Source organism: Lissotriton vulgaris, unplaced genomic scaffold, assembly GCF_964263255.1.
Source record: "Lissotriton vulgaris unplaced genomic scaffold, aLisVul1.2 SCAFFOLD_2803, whole genome shotgun sequence".
Classification (NCBI taxonomy): Eukaryota; Metazoa; Chordata; class Amphibia; order Caudata; family Salamandridae; genus Lissotriton; species Lissotriton vulgaris.
In genome coordinates, this window is record NW_028246071.1 from 147,715 (window position 1) to 166,236 (window position 18,522).

The 18,522-nt window shown below is 44.7% G+C and overlaps 1 protein-coding gene across 1 annotated transcript; it reads right to left on the reverse strand.

Annotated features, from left to right (window-relative positions):
* Positions 1-434: 434 nt before the first annotated feature.
* On the reverse strand, positions 435-4,604 carry LOC147666150 (uncharacterized). Its single transcript, XM_086949267.1, has one exon. The coding sequence runs from the start codon at positions 4,500-4,502 to the stop codon at positions 2,934-2,936; it is 1,569 nt and encodes a 522-aa protein (XP_086805393.1). The 5' UTR covers positions 4,503-4,604; the 3' UTR covers positions 435-2,933.
* Positions 4,605-18,522: the final 13,918 nt, after the last annotated feature.

The following is an 18,522-nucleotide window of genomic DNA, read 5'->3' on the forward strand; positions in this document are numbered from 1 at the left end:
AAGGGGGTGACAACCTGTTCACAACGCACAGCACAACTTGTTTACGTAAAGTGCTTGTACACAGAAAACGGGTAAAGTCTTGTGTCTCTTTTTTCATTTTCTTTAATACATCCTGCACCTCGCTCTCTTCTTCTCTTTCTCTCATTTCAATTCATCATAAATTACTCAAATTCACTATTGCTTTATCAGCACGGCACAAGTCGGGGGTAGCCACAGTTTGAAGGGGTCCCCGTACTATTATCTAGAAACGGGACTCAGTTCCACCTAGCTCCTTAGCCTGCGACTGATGATTGTTACTTTGTGCCCCAGCACTGCAGACACAGGCCTCTGAGTGTTTGTGTGAGTGGCGCAAGAGAGGAACAGAGAACTTGACAAAATTAGCCATTCTATTGCTTAATACATTGTAAATGTGAAATACTTTGGGGCTGGATAAAGAATAACATCAGGAAACAACCGCAAATTAATGCACATTTTATTTATTCACTGAAAACTGTTTAAAAATGTAAATTCCAAGTTCCACATATCTGTTTAAAAATATTTACACTTTCAGTCATTTTCGAGTTTAGTTACAAACTAATATGGGAAAAACACATGATGTATAAAAACTGAAACCAAAAACGTATTTTTACATTATTTTATGTTTCTTGTTTTTTGTTTTTGAAGTGATGTCACTACATGTGACGTCACTGTGCTTTGCATATGATAATGGGCTCCTTCACTATTTTCCTTACTTGTGCAATGTTTATTGGCATGACATGGGTCTATAGGTATTAAAAATAAATATATAAATTCACAGGGGTTCAGCCCGTTTCTCTGGTGATGTCACACATTGACATGTATTTGGCTGCTTCTTCTATTTTTAGGTGAGTACAAATAACGTGCCGTTCCCCCTCCTTCCATTTCTCTCATGAATGTCACTGCCACTTCTGGAATTCATATGACGAATCATTTAGAACATTTGTGGACAAGGGACAATCTTGTGTGGAAGACAAGTTGCTGGGAGTGCAACGGATTGTCCCGGCACATATATGCTTTTGATGTGGGATTTCGCTATTTTGCTTCATTCTTCAAACAGAGTCTACTGCTTACAATGGCTCAATTCTGGTAAAAAGTAGAGTTTGGCAAGTCACAAAATGAATAGGGAGAGCCAAGTCGGAGAGGAACAACGGGTCACACTTAATTATAAGGCCTGAGGCACGAGCTGATCCATCAACCGATAACAGTCAAGGTATATGCTCTTTTATATCTAAAAATAGGTTATTTCTTGAACACCTGTGCTTCGCTTTAGTTCATTACATATGCTGCAGTGGCATTTGTTAATAGTAATACATGCATTTTACCAATGACGTTTCCCATCTCCAGAGCCCTGACAACATGTCCACTCTGGGTGTGTTGGGTTTATAGGTTTTATCACTAATCCGACAAGTTAGCTGAAAATACTGCTGTTAGTCCCAGTATTGTTCAGTGTTGCTTTTACAGGTAGTGTGGTCAGGTGCGATTGAATGTTTTTCTTTGGATCTCGTCTTCACCAAATAAAAATCAACAATGTTTATTTTCTTTTAATCCACATTGTGCTTGTCTCCCACTGTGTATCCTGGTGCATCATGTCACTTTACTATGTGTACAGAAGTGAACAATCACTGGAAACAAACACTTTTATAATTCTGCAAATACTGTTATCTGTTTTTCGTCTTTACTGCTTGTCGGGTTTTCTATCATTTGCTATTTCAATGTCCCACATAATTAGAATTTTATCTTTTTCCTTAATCCATTCCTCTCACAATACCTGCACTGTTCTGCTCTTGTCTATGTCCGCACACAAGTCTCTCCACGACCTGGGCCCCAAGTACCTCAACGACCGCCTGACCTTCTACACGCCCACCCGCAAGCTACGGTCCACCAGCCTCGCCCTCGCAGCCGTACCACGCATCCGAAGAGCCACCGCCGGAGGAAGATCCTTCTCTTACCTGGCTGCCAAGACTTGGAACTCCCTCCCCATCCACCTTCGGCTGACCCAGGACCATCTCGCCTTCAGGAAACAACTCAAGACCTGGCTCTTCGAGCAGTAGCATACCCCTCCCCCCAAGCGCCTTGAGACCCTCCCGGGTGAGTAGTGCGCTATACAAATGGCATGATTGATTGATTGATTGATGGGCCAATATTATTTTTGTCTGTTCTTAAGTTCATTCCAGAGTCCCTGCATCTATAGGATTATTTTCATGTGAGTTAAATGAAGGAGTGTATTCACTGAGGGCTGTGTGGGATCAAAAATTGACAAAAGCCCTTCACACTTTCAGTGCCTTCTATGTTTTCTCCCTGTGTGTTCGCTGATGGCGTTGTAGCTCTGATATTTGACTAAAGCTCTTCTCACATTCATTGCACTTGAATGGTTTTTCCCCTGTGTGTGTTCGCTGATGACTTTGAAGGTGTAATAACTGACTAAAGCTCTTCACACATTCACTGCACTTAAATGGCGTTTCCCCTGTGTGTGTTTGCTGATGTCTTAGAAGGCTTGATAAATGACTGAAGCACTTTGCACATTCATTACACTTGAATTGTTTTTCCCCCGTGTGTGTTCGCTGATGACTTTGAAGGTGTGATAATTGACTAAAGCACTTTGCACATTCACTGCACTTGAATGGCTTTTCTCCTGTGTGTGTTCGCTGATGTCTTTGAAGGCTTGATAAATCACTAAAGCACTTTGCACATTCAGTGCACTTGAATGGTTTTTCTCCTGTGTGTGTTCGCTGATGACTTTGTACCTTTGATAATCGACTAAAGCACTTTGTACATTCACTGCATTTAAATGGATTTTCCCCTGTGTGTGTTCGCTGATGTCTTCGGAGGGTTGATAACTCACTAAAGCTCTTCCCACATTGATTGCACTTGAATGGTTTTTCTCCTGTTTGAGTTCCCTGATGATACCTTAATGCTCAAGAGTCGTGAAAACTAATGTCACATTCACTGCAATGATAGGGTTTTTCTCCTGTGTGTGTTCGCTGATGACTTTGTAGGTTTGATAATCGACTAAAGCTCTTCACACATTCACTGCATTTAAATGGCTTTTCCCCTGTGTGTGTTCGCTTATGACTTTGAAGGTTTGATAACTGACTAAAGCACTTTGCACATTCAGTGCACTTGAATGGTTTTTCCCCTGTGTGTGTTTGCTGATGACTTTGAAGGTGTGATAACTGACTAAAGCTCTTCACACATTCACTGCACTTAAATGGCTTTTCCCCTGTGTGTGTTTGCTGATGTCTTAGAAGGCTTGATAAATGACTAAAGCACTTTGCACATTCATTGCACTTGAATTGTTTTTCCCCCGTGTGTGTTCGCTGATGACTTTGAAGGTGTGATAACTGACTAAAGCACTTTGCACATTCACTGCACTCGTATGGCTTTTCTCCTGTGTGTGTTCGCTGATGTCTTTGAAGGCTTGATAACTGACTAAAGCACTTTGCACATTCAGTGCACTTGAATGGTTTTTCCCCTGTGTGTGTTTGCTGATGACTTTGAAGGTGTGATAACTCACTAAAGCTCTTCCCACATTGATTGCACTTGAATGGTTTTTCTTCTGTGTGAGTTCGCTGATGATACCTTAATGCTGAAGAGTCGCGAAAACTATTGTCACATTCACTACAATAATAGGGTTTTTCTCCCGTGTGTGTTCGCTGATGACTTTGTAGGTTTGATAATCGACTAAAGCTCTTCACACATTCACTGCACTTGAATGGTTTTTCCCCCGTGTGTGTTCGCTGATGACTTTGTAGGTGTGATAATCGACTAAAGCTCTTCACACATTCACTGCATTTAAATGGCTTTTCCCCTGTGTGTGTTCGCTGATGTCTTCGGAGGGTTGATAACTCACTAAAGCACTTTGCACATTCAGTGCACTTGAATGGTTTTTCCCCTGTGTGCATTCGCTGATGACTTTGAAGGTTTGATAACTGACTAAAGCACTTTCCACATTCACTGCACTTGATTGGCTTTTCCCCTGTGTGTGTTCGCTGATGTCTTCGAAGGCTTGATAACTCACTAAAGCACTTTGAACATTCAGTGCACTTGAACGGTTTTTCCCCCGAGTGTGTTCGCTGATGGCTTTGAAGGTTTGATAACTGACTAAAGCACTTTCCACATTCACTGCACTTGAATGGCTTTTCCCCTGTGTGTGTTCGCTGATGACTTTGTAGCTCTGATAATTGACTAAAGCTCTTCCCACATTCACTGCAGTTGAATGGCTTTTCCCCTGTGTGTGTTTTATTATGTCTTTGAAGGCTTGATAAGTGACTAAAGCATGTTGCACATTCACTGCAGTTGAATGGTTTTTCCCCTGTGTGTGTTAGCTGATGACTTTGTAGGTCTGATAATCGTCTAAAGCTCTTCCCACATTCATTGCACTTGAATGGTTTTTCCCCTGTGTGTGTTCGCTGATGATTCCTTAATGCTGAAGAGAAGCGATAACTCCTGTCACATTCATTACAATGATAGGGTTTTTCCCCCATGTGTGTTCGCTGATGACTTTGTCGGGCTGATAATCGACTAAATCTCTTCACACATTCACTGCATTGAAATGGCTTTTCCCCTGTGTGTATTCGCTGATGTCTTTGAAGGCTTGTTAAGTGACTAAAGCACTTTGCACATTAAGTGCTCTTGAATGGTTTATTCCCCCTGTGTGTGTTCGCTGATGTCTTTGTAGTTCTGATAATTTACTAAAGCTCTTTACACATTCACTGCACTTGAATGGTTTTTCCCCCGTGTACGTGTGCTGATGAAGCTTGAGTAGTGATGTCAAACTAAAGCTCTTGCTGCATGTGTATGATTCTTCTTTCTTGGTTAGTGTCTCTGGGTCGGGTATATATTTGTCTACATCCCATGACTGTATTTCCTGATGGGCCAACCTGGATGATAAAGCACTTGTTTTTTTCTTACACACTTCATATGTGCGCAGTATTATGCACGTTTGATTTCTGTTTTAACAATAAAATGCAATAGCCACCAAATATTTGCCACACTCCTAATACGTAGAAGGTGTCTTTGTAGGCGATTGTGCCTTTAGATTAGATTATGGCTATGCACGATTGCGGGTAAAGATGTATCTTCCTTTTGGCCGGTGAAAATCGGGACAGTCTGTTGTATTGTAGATATAAGAACTCCTCTTTCCTTTACCCGTCAGTTGTCCAGCTCCGCTCTGTTGTGCTTGTATCTGGTTACTGTGGTTTGGCCAGAAAGAATTTACAATTCACCTAGAGCAGGGAATGATGGCTTGTCATCATTTTAGAAAACAGAGCACTGCGGTAATCACATCATACCGATACCATGAACAAAGTTGGTATTTGACACTTGTTTATACAGGAGGCGGTTTGTTACTGTTGTTGCCTTGATTTTCCTAAGGTCATTTCTTCGTCTTGTGGCGTGGAGGTGCACAGCTCAGACTCTTACAATCACTGAACTGCCCTTGATACTTGATCCGGGATCTGTCAGTTTGTGTGCAGGTTCCTCTGTCGCCGACTGCGCTGATGTTTTCCTGAATACTGAAGCTCATTAATTCTGCTATTATTGAAGATTTACAGCCTTCGCTTCATTATTGATGGTCATTTCACACATTCAAGGTTTGTTTTCTGTTGGATGTAAAGATATTTAAAATTACTAAATTGAAACATAATGGAATGAGAATTCACAATATTTAACTGGTTGTAAAATACATTTTGGGGGAGATTTACCAAATCTCCACGCAATGCAGCGCAGCCCCCCGCTGGAGGCTGCATTCTGCGACAGGGAGGGAGCAGGAGAGCACCATATTTTCAAAGATATGGCTCTCTCCTTCCCTTTCCCTTGCGCCGGCACTGATTACAGCAGCCGTGCTCCATGCACACACCTTAGCACAAGAGCTCTAGGGTGTGTGTGAGCCCAGCATAGGTTTTGTACAGAAAGGACACCCTTGCTGTACTAACTACTATGCCAGACACGAGGGAAAGCTTTTCCCACTTTGTATGCATGTTGCGCCGTGCAGCACGCATGCAAAGTCATAAAAGGAAGGAGAAATTAAAGAATTTCTCCTTCCTTGCACCTAGTTTAGAAGGGTGCAGTTTTCTCATGCTAAACCCAATCTACTGTATTTGGTAAATTGGGTTTAGCGTGAGAAACCATGGGTGGTTGCACGGGAACGCCCATGCACCACCCTTGGCAAGTCCCCATGGTGCAAGGTAATGCGAAGCTGTGCTATGCAATGCTTCATATTACTTTTACGTTATTTGCTGGAAAGAGAATTAGGAAAAAAAGATTTTGCACTGTTTTGTGCCACTTTTGTGACACAAACACGGAGCAAAATCTTAGTAAATCTCCCCTTCTTCTTTACCGCCTTTGAAACTTAGCAAGGAACATTTCATCACACACAGATATTTTACTAAAAGTTCTGTTGATCAGGTGATATCTTATTACTGTCTGAAAAGAAGGTGATTCACCAGTGTTCACAGAGTACCTTAGCAAAGTAAAGGCGCTCACGGAGCACCCAAGTGCTTGAGGTTTTGCTTAAGATAGACGCATATGGTCAAGATTTCTTTGAAACAACAATAGATTTTAGAAAAAGAGATGATCAGGCTGGGCTGCAAAATTTTCAGTAATCATTATGAAGTATACAACAAAAGTAACTCCAGTCACACACTTCTTATTGTTTCTTTCCTATCCACTTAAGAACATCTCAAATGCCAACTCCTGTCTTTAACTCGCTTTTCATAAGTCACCTCTGACACTTTCAGCAGCTCCCTTGGTTCAAGCATTTCTGGTTTCTTCTAACCTGGGAGATTGGAAGATTATTGTGAGTAGAGGGGGGTTTCCTATCGCCATAGCATCTGTCCATCTCCCTGAAACTAACACAGCTTACAGAGCCTGGTTCTGGCCCTGAAAGACAACTTTAAAAAGCAAGTTTTTAGTTCTTCCTAAAGTAAATAAAGTTCTGTAAGATACAGCTCCTTCCGGGGCTTTTGTTTAAAACAGAGAGAGGGGCCTGTCCTTTACATTATACGCACAGATAAGGCAAACAAACGTTGATTCATAAAATTTAATAATCAACAATATCAGTCATTTAGTACTTCTTGAGAATCCATCACAACCAATAATTTACCGGACATATCCCCGCATCAGATGTGTGCATATTACTCTTTTTTCCCCCTCTTCCACCATTACATGGGATCTGGCATGATATTGTCCGTTTGGGGTTCAGGATGCCACTTTGTGACTGGATCGCCATTTGGCAGAGCGGGAGGAGTTGTCAGTTATCCACAGGTGATTCCACATTTCTACCTTTCCATATTTCTCATATTCAAGTTTACTAATTTCTTGTCCTAGACCCCCCTACTGCCCTCTGACTGCGCACTCACTCTGTGGGGCTCATAACCCACCGAGACCAGGAAGACCGTCACCCAGGCACTCGTCACCAGCCGACTGGACTACGGGAACACCCTCTACGCCGGAACCACAGCCAAACTGCAGAAAAGACTCCAACGCATCCAGAACGCCTCCGCATGACTCGTCCTGGACATCCCTAGACACAGCCACATCTTCGGCCACCTGAGAGACCTGCACTGGCTCCCCATCAGCAAGAGGACCACGTTCAGGCTCCTCACCCACGCACACAAGGCTCTCCAGGACCTGGGCTCCAAGTACCTCAACGACCGCCTGACCTTCTACACGCCCACCCGCCAGCTACGATCGACCAGCCTCGCCCTCGCTGCCGTACCACGCATCTACAGAGCCACCGCCGGAGGAAGATCCTTCTCCTACCTGGCAGCCAAGACTTGGAACTCCCTCCCCATCCACCTTCGGCTGACCCAGGACCATCTTTCCTTCAGGAAGCAACTCAAGACCTGGCTGTTCGTGCAGTAAAGTACCCTCCCCCAGCACCCTGAGACCCTTCCGGGTGAGTAGCGCGCTATACAAATGTCATGATTGATTGATTGATTGATAAGAAGTCAGATAACGGCCTGATAGTCACAAGGCCATGGATCTCACTTCTTCTACAACACTTATTGCCGACTTAGGGCCTAGTTTAGAGTTTTTCCAACAGATTATTGCCTCAAAACTAGGAGTTGGTGAAGAATTTCACTCTGCCGGCGTAGCTCGTGATGCAGAACAGAGTTTTTTTCACGGAACGCAAACAATGCAATATCACAGGCCAGGCATTAGGAGAATCCGACGCAAACAATGTAATAACACCGGCCAGGCACTAGGTGAATCTGATGCAAAAAATACAATAACACAGGCCAGGCACTAGGGGAGCAAGCTATCTTATCACCAGCAAGGGACACAACAAGCTCTGTGCAACACCCTGGTGGCCAACGGTAAGGTGGAGAGCGCTTGTGAGAAAATATAACGTGCTAGACCTCCTGCTGGTAATAGTTCTCAATGCGGGAGGTCACGGTAGGTCGCGACCACTCGAGGGTAGAACTCTGTCATTCTCGTTGATGAAGCTGCCACTCGATTAGAATGTCAATTAGAGAGGCAGAGGCAGCAGCGCCCTCTGGCACAAAGGGAAGTGCTGTTTGTGCTGATTTTACAGTACGGGACAAACTCCTGGCACTAAAAATCAGTGAGAGCAGCGCAGCTTAACAAACTCTGCCACTAGCGGAAGTAAGCGAGTACGGCAGAGTTTTCCTGGTGCTTTCTGGAGTTGCGCGGAGTAAAACTCTGCGAACTACACAAAGGCCTAATCAAAACGTGACACATATCCTGTCTGCCTTATTATTATTGCCACAGGATGTAATGCATTTTTAATGGGGCGGGCAGGATACCTGTCACCTTTGTGATGGAATAAACCATTAGCTGAAATCTAAATCAGGCATTTGGTGTACATGGTGTCCAGTGTGGCTAGCAGGGCTTGAAGGATCTTGTGGTTTGTGGGTCTCTCATTGATTTGAGGTCACAGCCAGGCAGAACTTCTGCCAGCGGTGCCTTGTGCAGATCTTCCTTTCTAGGCAGGACTTTTGTCAGCTGCGCCTTGTGCGGATCTTCCTTCCAGGCAAGGGCTTCTTTCCTCAATGATTAGTTCAAAGGTCAGTAGAGGTAAAACTGGTCCGGGTCCTCTTCTTTATTGGAGTTCAACTGGTCAAGCAACATAGCTCGAGCTCTGAGATGAAGGAGAGTCTGGATTTTCTGAGCTCCGTAGAACATTAAGACAGTTCTTCCGCATCTAACACATACTACAAGACTCCAAGAGTCCACGCTACAAGTGCTGCTGCATGGTTTAATTAACCCACTGTATCTGAACATCCCCTGGCAAATGCCAACTACAGAATAAACATCCTACCTGCACCAGCAGAGTGCAGAAAGCTTTTGAAGCACCCCGAGGTACATTGACTTTCTCTATCTGTCGTAACTGAAGATGTTAATTCTTGGTAACATCTATCCCCTTTGGACATGGTCCTCCATTTTACTATCAGAATGTAACTCATCCTGCGCAGACACAAACCCTCAAGTCTGTATTGCACGAAGCTGGGTGGTTCTCACGCAAAAGAGGGCCCTCCACAAATTGCTGAAATTTTCTTACACTCCCTGGACAGCCGTGGCAACACACAGACTAACTACAACCCCTCAGGGATCACCAGTCCATCTACCAGGATGAAGACTCAGATCTTTCAACCTTCTCTGTTACCGTCTTTGGACCGGCCCATCTCTGAGATTCGTGCAAGCTCCACACTCAGTGAGCTCAGATTTGCCTTGTAAAACCATCTCATGAGAGTGGAAGAAAAGAACATTAAGTGACACGCACTGCACAGAAGTGTAAATATATCTACCATTATTGTTCCATGTACTATTGTCCTAATGCTGATGTTTTGACATGGATGTTTTGCCGTCTATCACAGCAGCTTCTTCGTTTAAAATGTTACCCAATAGTTTGTTTTCCATCATACCTACTTACCTATGTACTGTTTCTGACCTTACAACATCTCTTGCAGACATGTTGTGCTGTCTGTTGCCACATAAATAGGAAGTAGATTGTTACTGCAGGAAGTGTCCTTGCAGTCAGATGCACTTGATTGAGATAAAAGGTACCATGTTTGTTAGAAAAGCTGCAACTATTGGAATAATAACATACCAAAAGCCGCACATACAGTGCAATAACACAGACCAGGTACTAGAAAAAAGTGATGCAAACAATGCAATAACACAGGCCAGGCATTGCAAGAATATGACACAATCAGTGCAATAACACAGGCCAGGTACTAGGAAAACGGGACTCAAATAATGCAATATCACAGGCCAGGCATTAGGAGAATCCGACGCAAACAATGTAATAATACAGGCCAGGCACAAGGAGAATCCGACGCAAACAATGCAATAACACAGGCCAGGCACAAGGAGAATCTGATGCAAACAATATAATAACACAGGCTGGGCACTAGGTGAATCCGAGGCAAACAATGCAATAACACAGGCCAGGCTCGAGGAGAATCTGATGCAAACAATGCAATATCACAGGCCAGGCATTAGGAGAATCCGAGGCAAACAATGTAATAACACGAGCCAGGCACTAGGTGAATCTGATGCAAACAATGCAATAACACAGGCCAGGCATTAGGGGAGCAAGCTATCTTATCACCAGCAAGGGACACCACAAGCTCTGCGCAGCACCCTGGTGGCACAGGAGTTCCAGGGTCCACGTCGGAAACGCTGCTAGTGCCATCAGCCTATCCAGGCGCTCAACCTCAGTGTGAGGACTGCCTGCCCCAGCATCCCTTGATGTCACGGCGCTTATAGCGCTGCCTCTCCCCCCACAGTGCGGGACCCGCGCGGGCGAAGCCCGGACCAAGGGCTGTCCCGTCCTTGCCCTCATTGCCAGGAAGAGGCAGGGCAGGGCTACCCCCCTTTCCACTGGCATTAGGCATCTTGCCTTCTCAGATTCGCTGGACATTCAAGAACTGTTGTGGACTAGTCAAGGTACTGTTAACGCGGTTATCTCCCAGCATTGCCCAAACTACTCTCTTTGATTCTAAATAATTACGCTCTCTCTCCTGAGGGGTTTGTGGGGCCGGTATACGGGTGGCCTGCTGGTTCTCATTGTCCACGGGGCCAAGAGGCCTGTTCATTGCTGATTGTGTAAACAGGTTGCTTTAGACTTAACTTGCACTATAGAGGTAGCATGGGGAAAGGGAAAACTATGGAGGGCAGTGGGGGAGGGGCGGGAGGGATAGTAAAGGGAAAAAGGCTAGGAAGATACAGAAACATGCAGGGAGTAATTGTGTACTGGATAGGATAGACACCCGCATTAGCGAGTGCGAGGACATATTAGTGACAGATACAACCACCCATGTAGCAAATACTAAATCCCCACAACGCTCTACCCAACCAGCTAGTTTAAACAACCCTACTACGGCCCGCCAATTAGCTATTCCAGCTATGTTTCATAACCCCCTAAAACAAGCTTTGTGATAGCCAATGGGTCTCGCCTTTGGGACCTTATGTGTTTAGCCAGAACTTTTGGCTATGTTGTACAGCGTTGTGGCTGCTGTGAATTTTGTTGAAAAGTTATAATAAAAAGTGTTAAGCATTTTTGTTAAGTTTATACAAACGAAGACAACATTATATACAACTGAAAAACCTGATAAAAAAGATTTTAACATAAAAAATGTCTTCTATTTTTTTTGTACTTGCACGGCTGGCAACATTTTCCTGCCTGTTCTCATGCTTGTTTGTTATAATTTTTTTATTATGGGAAAGCAGGACATAAATAACGGGGGAGTGCAGGTTGGAAAACAGTAATTTAATTAGAACACGAGCAGCGGACGGACACTAGGGGAGAATCAACAGATTCCAGGGCAGACTGACGTGATGATTAGGTGATGCACTGATACAAAATGGTGGTGGTGAATGATGACTGGTGCTCAGGAGGTGACAATATATGGTGTGGATTGGAGGTATGTTGTGGATTGTGGAGTTGAAACATGTTCTTTGGTGTGTAATTAAGCAGTGTGTTTTGGAAATGTGGAGTTTAAATGTGTGGCCTGGAACTGTGGTGTTGAGTGAAATTATGCTTAGGAAAATTGTGTCATGGTGTGGAGTGTATTTATGCTAATTGGTGGTATGTGGTATAGAGTGCATTTATGTGGAGTGTATTTATGATGCATTGAGTACAGTGCAATTATATGGCGTGTAGTTATCTGGCACTGAGTGGTATTATATGGAATGTATTTATGTTGCATTGAGTAGAGTGTTATTATGTTGGTTAATTATGTGGCACTGAGTGGTATTATATGGAGTGTATTTATGTTGCATTGAGTAGAGTGTTATTATGTGGTGTTTAATTATGTGGCACTGAGTGGTAATATGTGGAGTGTATTTATGTTGCATTGAGTAGAGTGCAATTATGTGGCTTGTAATTATGTGGTACTGAGTGGTATGTGGAGTGTATTTATGTTGCATTGAGTAGTGTAATTATGGGCGTGTAATTATGTGGCACTGAGTGGAATTATGGGGAGTGTATGTTGTATTCAGTGGAGTGTAATTTTGTGGCATTAATTGGAGTGTATGTTGCATTGAGTGCAGTGTAATTATGTAGCATATAACTATGTGGCACTGAGTGGTATTGTTTGGAGGGCATGTTGCATTCAGTAGTGTAATTATGTGGTGTATAATTATGTGGCACTGAGTGGTATTATTTGAAGCATATGTTGCACTGAGTGAAATTTAATGTGTAGCATATAAGTATGTGGCACTGTGTGGTATTATGTGGAGTGTATTAATGTTGCATAGAGTAGAGTGTAATTAAGTGGCGTGTAATTATGTGGCACTGAGTGGTATTATGGGGAGTGTATATTTTATTCAGTAGAGTAATTATGTGGCACCGAGTGGTATTATTTGGAGTATATGTTGCATTGAGTGCAGTGTAATTATGTATCAAATAATTATGTGGCACTGTGTGGTATTATGTGGAGTGTATTTATGTTGCATTGAGTGGAGTGTAAGTATGTTGTGCGTAATTAAGTGGCACTGAATGGTATTATTTGGAGTGTATGTTGCATTGAGTGAAGTGTTATTATGTAGCATATAATTATGTGGCACTGAGTGGTATTGTGTGGAGTGTATGTTGCATTCAGTAGAGTGTGATTATGTGGTGTGTAATTATGTGGCACTGAGTGGTATTTGGAGTGTATGTTGCATTTAGTGCAATGTAATTATGTAGCATATAATTATGTGGCACTGAGTGGTATTGTGTGGAGTGTGTTTTATTCAGTAGAGTGTAATTATGTGGCGTGTATTTATGTGGCATGTAATCATGTTGCACTAAGTGCTATTATTTGGAGTGTATGTTGCATTTAGTGCAATGTAATTATGTGGTATCTATCGTGATACCCCAAAGCGGACTCCATCTATGCATGCACCCAGGATCTGGGGACAACACCCTTAATTCTGCTCGAGTTTAGCATAGTGCAGAACACAAGTCACCTTAAAAAATAACACTACATCACAATGCAATAACAATAGACTTCTGTTCTGTTCCCTGAACCCAGTCACCCCTCCGATCACTCATGGATTTTCCTTTACCTTTGCCCGTGTATAGTGCTCAGCTGCCTTTAGGGTAGGTTTGCGCTCTACAGATACCACATAAGTACATAAATATTGAACCAAAGCCAATCAGGGAGGTTCAGTGCTAAATATGTCAGACAATGAGTGCATTTCACTTGTGCGAGCATTGTGCGCAGCCTCTCGTCTGTTGGATGGGGTGACCAATTCTCTGTGTTGTTGGGTTTATTTCATTTACTGAACTGACTGTGTTCTTACAGAATACTAACTCTGGTGTGTGACTCCTTCTGCGGCACAGTGACTGAATCGAATCATTTGACTCGATTTACAGTGAATTAAAACCAAATGCGTCTAATTAGTAAACGTGAGAACTAGAGAGAGGGGGGGCTTAGTTCGAATAAAGGACAAGAGATGGGAAGAGATAATAGAACATTATAAGGAACACAGAAGAGCAGGTTTAAGGAACAGGGTGGAAGAAAGGGTGAAACCAGGGTAAGAAAGATTGCCCCTTGAGCGTCAGTTTCAGGAGCAAACTCAGAACTTTTAGAAGCTGCAGCGTCCCGCGAGTGGTGCGCGCACTCGTGTGAAATCTGACACAAAACAGATGGCACACTGCGTGCCGCTGCTCGTAACCGCAAGCCGTAGGCCTTTTCACACGCTTCCAGAGCGATTCCAAGAGGTCATTTTCCTAGAGCAGCGCATGCGTACATGGTTTCAAAGGTCAACGCACATCCACTGGTTAATGGTTGACAGGGTACCAGTGGATTGTTTTAAAACCAACAGCGTCGAGGAGGAGCTACGCAACGATCCAAGATGGCCGCATAAGCTCCCGGCTCCGTCGACCTCCGCCGGCGGCTCGTATATCCTGCTATTCATCCTGTACCACCACCGGGAGCCTGGGTGTGTGAAGTCTGCCTGACACCGTAAGTGCAAACCCGGTCTTCCTAACTGCTTGGGTGACAGAGTTCTGTCGTGTTTTGTTCTTGGCCTATTCCAGGGCTGCCGCCGGGACCTCGATTTCCGGCCCACCCGGGTTGCAGTAGATCGACAGCGGCTGTGAGTCCGGGGTCTAGTCCGGTCCTCCGACTTCGGATTTTGAGACTTTGCATCGCAATCCAGTCTTTAATAGGCGACGAAGATATGTTATCGTGACGGACGGCGATCATCCTGAACCACGGTCCGGGGACGCCGCCCGGAGACCTTGCTGGGGTGACGGGGTCGAAGGGCTGTCCCCCGCGGCCGAAGAGGGTGTAGTGTTTGCCGGTGGTGAGAGCGCCCGCAGTTTACATCTGCTCTGTGTGTGCCTAGAGCCTCCGAAGTGAGTCCGGGGCTCGAGTCCTGCTTCGTCCCTGTGGCCCGGGGGATGGAGGGGACGGATGGCGCACCATTGTTGGGGTCCATCATGGCCGCCATAGGGGCGCTCCATATCCAGCTTACCGTCACGTATTTCCGCCTCGCGGTAAAGCTGGAAAACATTTGCCTGGGACCGGACGACGACCCTGTGACATGTGACCTGCATCCATTGATACCGGTGGAGGACTTGACCCATCGTTCTGAGGTTCCCGAGCGGCGGCCTGCCTTGGCTCATTTAAGATTCTTTTGGCCCGATTTATGCTACACCCGCAACTACCAATGGTTTTCCCTACGTGCTCCCTGCCCGGCGGACCTTCGCTGCCTATGGTCCTGATCGCAGTAAAAAGTCCTTCCAAGACTATTTGAGAAGTCGGCATTTCCTTTCCGTTTTGCCCTGCTGGCTCTGTGGACTCCGCCATTTTGTATCTTAATTAACAAAATAAGGAGTACCACCAGAAAAGGTGCTCAAAGAGCGATTCCGGCGGGATGATTCAATATCAAAAAGAAGAAAAGTCCTTCTTTGGTTATTAATAACCCCTCACTCACCGACCTGGTCGGTGACATGCTTCATCATCGGGGCCACCTCGATGACCGAGTGCCATCAAGGTGTGCTACAACACCTGAACTACAGTGGAGCTGGTATGTGAGTGATGGGTGTGAAAAAGAAAAAAGTAGGTGAGTTAAAAATTGTCCTGGTATGACTTATTGGAAAAAACTTTATTCTTAAGACTACTGGACAATAATAAAATGTGGGTGTAGATACAATAACAGGTATGTTTATGACCAAATGTATCTGGAGAATATGTGGTGGGTCTACATGTTTCAAACCGTAATGGGAATTACCGTTTTTTCTTCAGGACCAAATCAAAGAAACGGGTGGTCAGGGTACACTAACACCCTGCCGTGCCGACATTCCTTTGTGCCTAGGTAACAAAATTCGTGGTACCACGCAGAAAAAACAAACAAATAAAGGTATAACCCGGTGGTGGTTATCCTAAAAAGACCTGTGGAGAGAGAAAGGTAATAATCACAATAAAACTCGTTACAAGCCTGCAACGTAGTGAAGTGACGGAGTCTCCTGTCTTTGTGCTTCATGAATCATCCCATACTGAGTTCATGCGGACTATTATAGTGCATTATTCCTGGGGTGCACAGTGCAGCTCAAAAAATATCGTAATCAATTATTGGCGCAGAAAAGCCTCAATGTCTTCCTAACACACCTATCAATCGTAGTGTGCTTTGTGGTAGTAATCTGAGATTAATTAGTCATTCACACGCATCCGAAATCTATAGGTGCGTGACTATGCAACAATCATGTCATTATAGGTGAAGGACATAGCGAAGTGTGATAATTGTCTCTTGATTCAACACATGACAATACCGAACAAACACAACATCAAACACAAAGTAGAAAGGCTTACTCCTAATGAGGGGTCATTGGGCAGCACGGGATAAGGGAGGGAAGGCCTGTATTTGAAGACATATTCTGCAAGATAAGGCGTAGAAAAATGCTGAGTGCCTGATCAAGGGATTAAAGGCACTCGAAAAACTCGAGTCAAGAGGCATAGGGTTTCATGTTGCCTGGAGGTGCGGAGGGTCTCTACTTACAGTTTCCGCAGGTCTAACAAGGCAATGCACCTATGGAGTCCCTCCACGCGCCCGTAATAGGACTGAAGACGGGGCCGGTGATAAGGCGGCCGCCATCGAGGATGTGATGGGCGTGGCCGGCCTGGCGTGATGACGCCACGCCGAAGCTCAGGCGTTTACTACGGAAGCCTCGCGGGTGCCGAATTTTGAGTTGCCATAGTTACGTCACCAGGAGGACGCTCGTACTCCGGTGTATGCATTAGTATAGGGGGAGTAGCGCCACAAGTAAATGATTCCGAGGAGATCTAGGGGGTGACGTTTGTACTCCGATGTATGCGTTGGATTGAATTTAGTACAGGGGGAAGTAGCGCCACAAGTAAATGATTCAGAGGCGATCTGGGGGGTGATGCTTATTACTTCTGAGAGACTCTCATTTGAGGAGGCACAGTCAATAAAGCACATGACGTGTCTCAGTTCAAGATAGTAAAGCTTTTCGCAAGTTTTTCATGTGAGGAAAAACAGACGTAGCAGAACAAAAGCCTATATCAGACAAGGGAAGTTAATAAGCGGCTGCTAAGAGGGCTAAGAATTAACAGTCCTGAAGTGCCTGGAGTGTAAAGGCATGTTGTAAACATCTGGGAAGGGAGTGTTTTACAGGACATTAGCCCATTGTATGTTATCGTTGAGACCATTGATATGTGTGGACAGTCTGTACACCCATCTTTGTTCTTTTTCATACAGACGTTTCTGTAGGTTTGGCCCAGTAGGTAATTGTTCAATGATAGTCCATATCATGTCGTTTGGCGTGTGATTTTTCTCTAGAAAGTGGTCAGTCAGTCTGGTTGCACTTTTTTTTACAGCGAATGGTGCTGCGGTGTTCGCAGATTCGTTGCTTGATCTTGCGGGTGGTCATTCCTACATATTGTTTTTTGCAGGTGCATTCAATTAAGTAAACAACATTGCTGCTGTTGCAATTTGTGTGTGCAATTTGTCTCCATTCTTTCCCTTCTTCCAGGTTCAGTGTCTTTGTATTCCTCCGCCATTTTGTGCCTGGTCTTTGTTCGGATTTAGCTGCCCCGCACCTCCGCAGACATTTTGACTGTCTCCTGCCTATAGTGATTCGGAGAACATGGGGCTCTATGCGGAGTCGCACTGGCCAGGGCTGACTTCATCTGGTATCCTGCTTTGACACGTCACCATTGCTTCGAACGGACTGTTGTATTTTTTCCCTCGTAATTGCTGTCACTTGGGCGATATGTGTCTTAATGCGGATTTGAACTCGCCTGGGCTTCACCGGGAGATGGGTGGTCTTGGCTGATGTCCTCCCCAGTTGGACACTTGTTTCTTGCTTCTAATGGTTGGTTGATATGCTTTGGGGAGGTCGCCAATGGTGGAGGGTATGGGTGTCCGGGAGTGTGTTTGTCGCTCTCCTCCTCCATTTTATATTTTTCCCTTCTGTGGGGCAGTTTCTGGGCGACAGGCACGCTGTTAGTGGGGTTAGCCGTAGCCATTACATGTGTGCAGGGTGGTGGGTGTGGGGGGGGATTTGTTGTTTTAGTTTGTTTTGTTCTATGGTCCTTTTTTCTTTTCTGTCTGTTCTTGGGAGGGTACTCTGTCTCTCCAGTAGGGTTGGCGGTTTCTTTTACCTCCTCTCCTTTTTCTATCAGGCGTCTCCACTTGCCTATGCCTTTCTGTCATTAGAGGGTGGGTTTATGGGATGGTGCTCTGCTACATTGCTTGCTGCCGTAATGCCTGTTGCCCTGTGGCTGCCTCGGCGACCGTATTGTTCGCATGGCTGTGTGGGTTCTCACCTGATTTTGATTGCTTTGCGGGGTATGTCCCCCTCATCTCTTCTTTCTCAAACTGAATGGTGTGATGCCTTAGAGATAGCCGCCGCTACTTCTTCTTTATAATTAAAAAAAGAAAACCTAATGTATCCTGTTGCCCTGAGGTGCCCATGACCACGTGTGGTAGTCGTACTGCTTATCCTTTTTTAATTGATTTTTGTCTGAATCCTGGTTTCTTTGATTCGTTTGCAGCCGGCCCCTGTGGTTGTGGGCCTGCGCA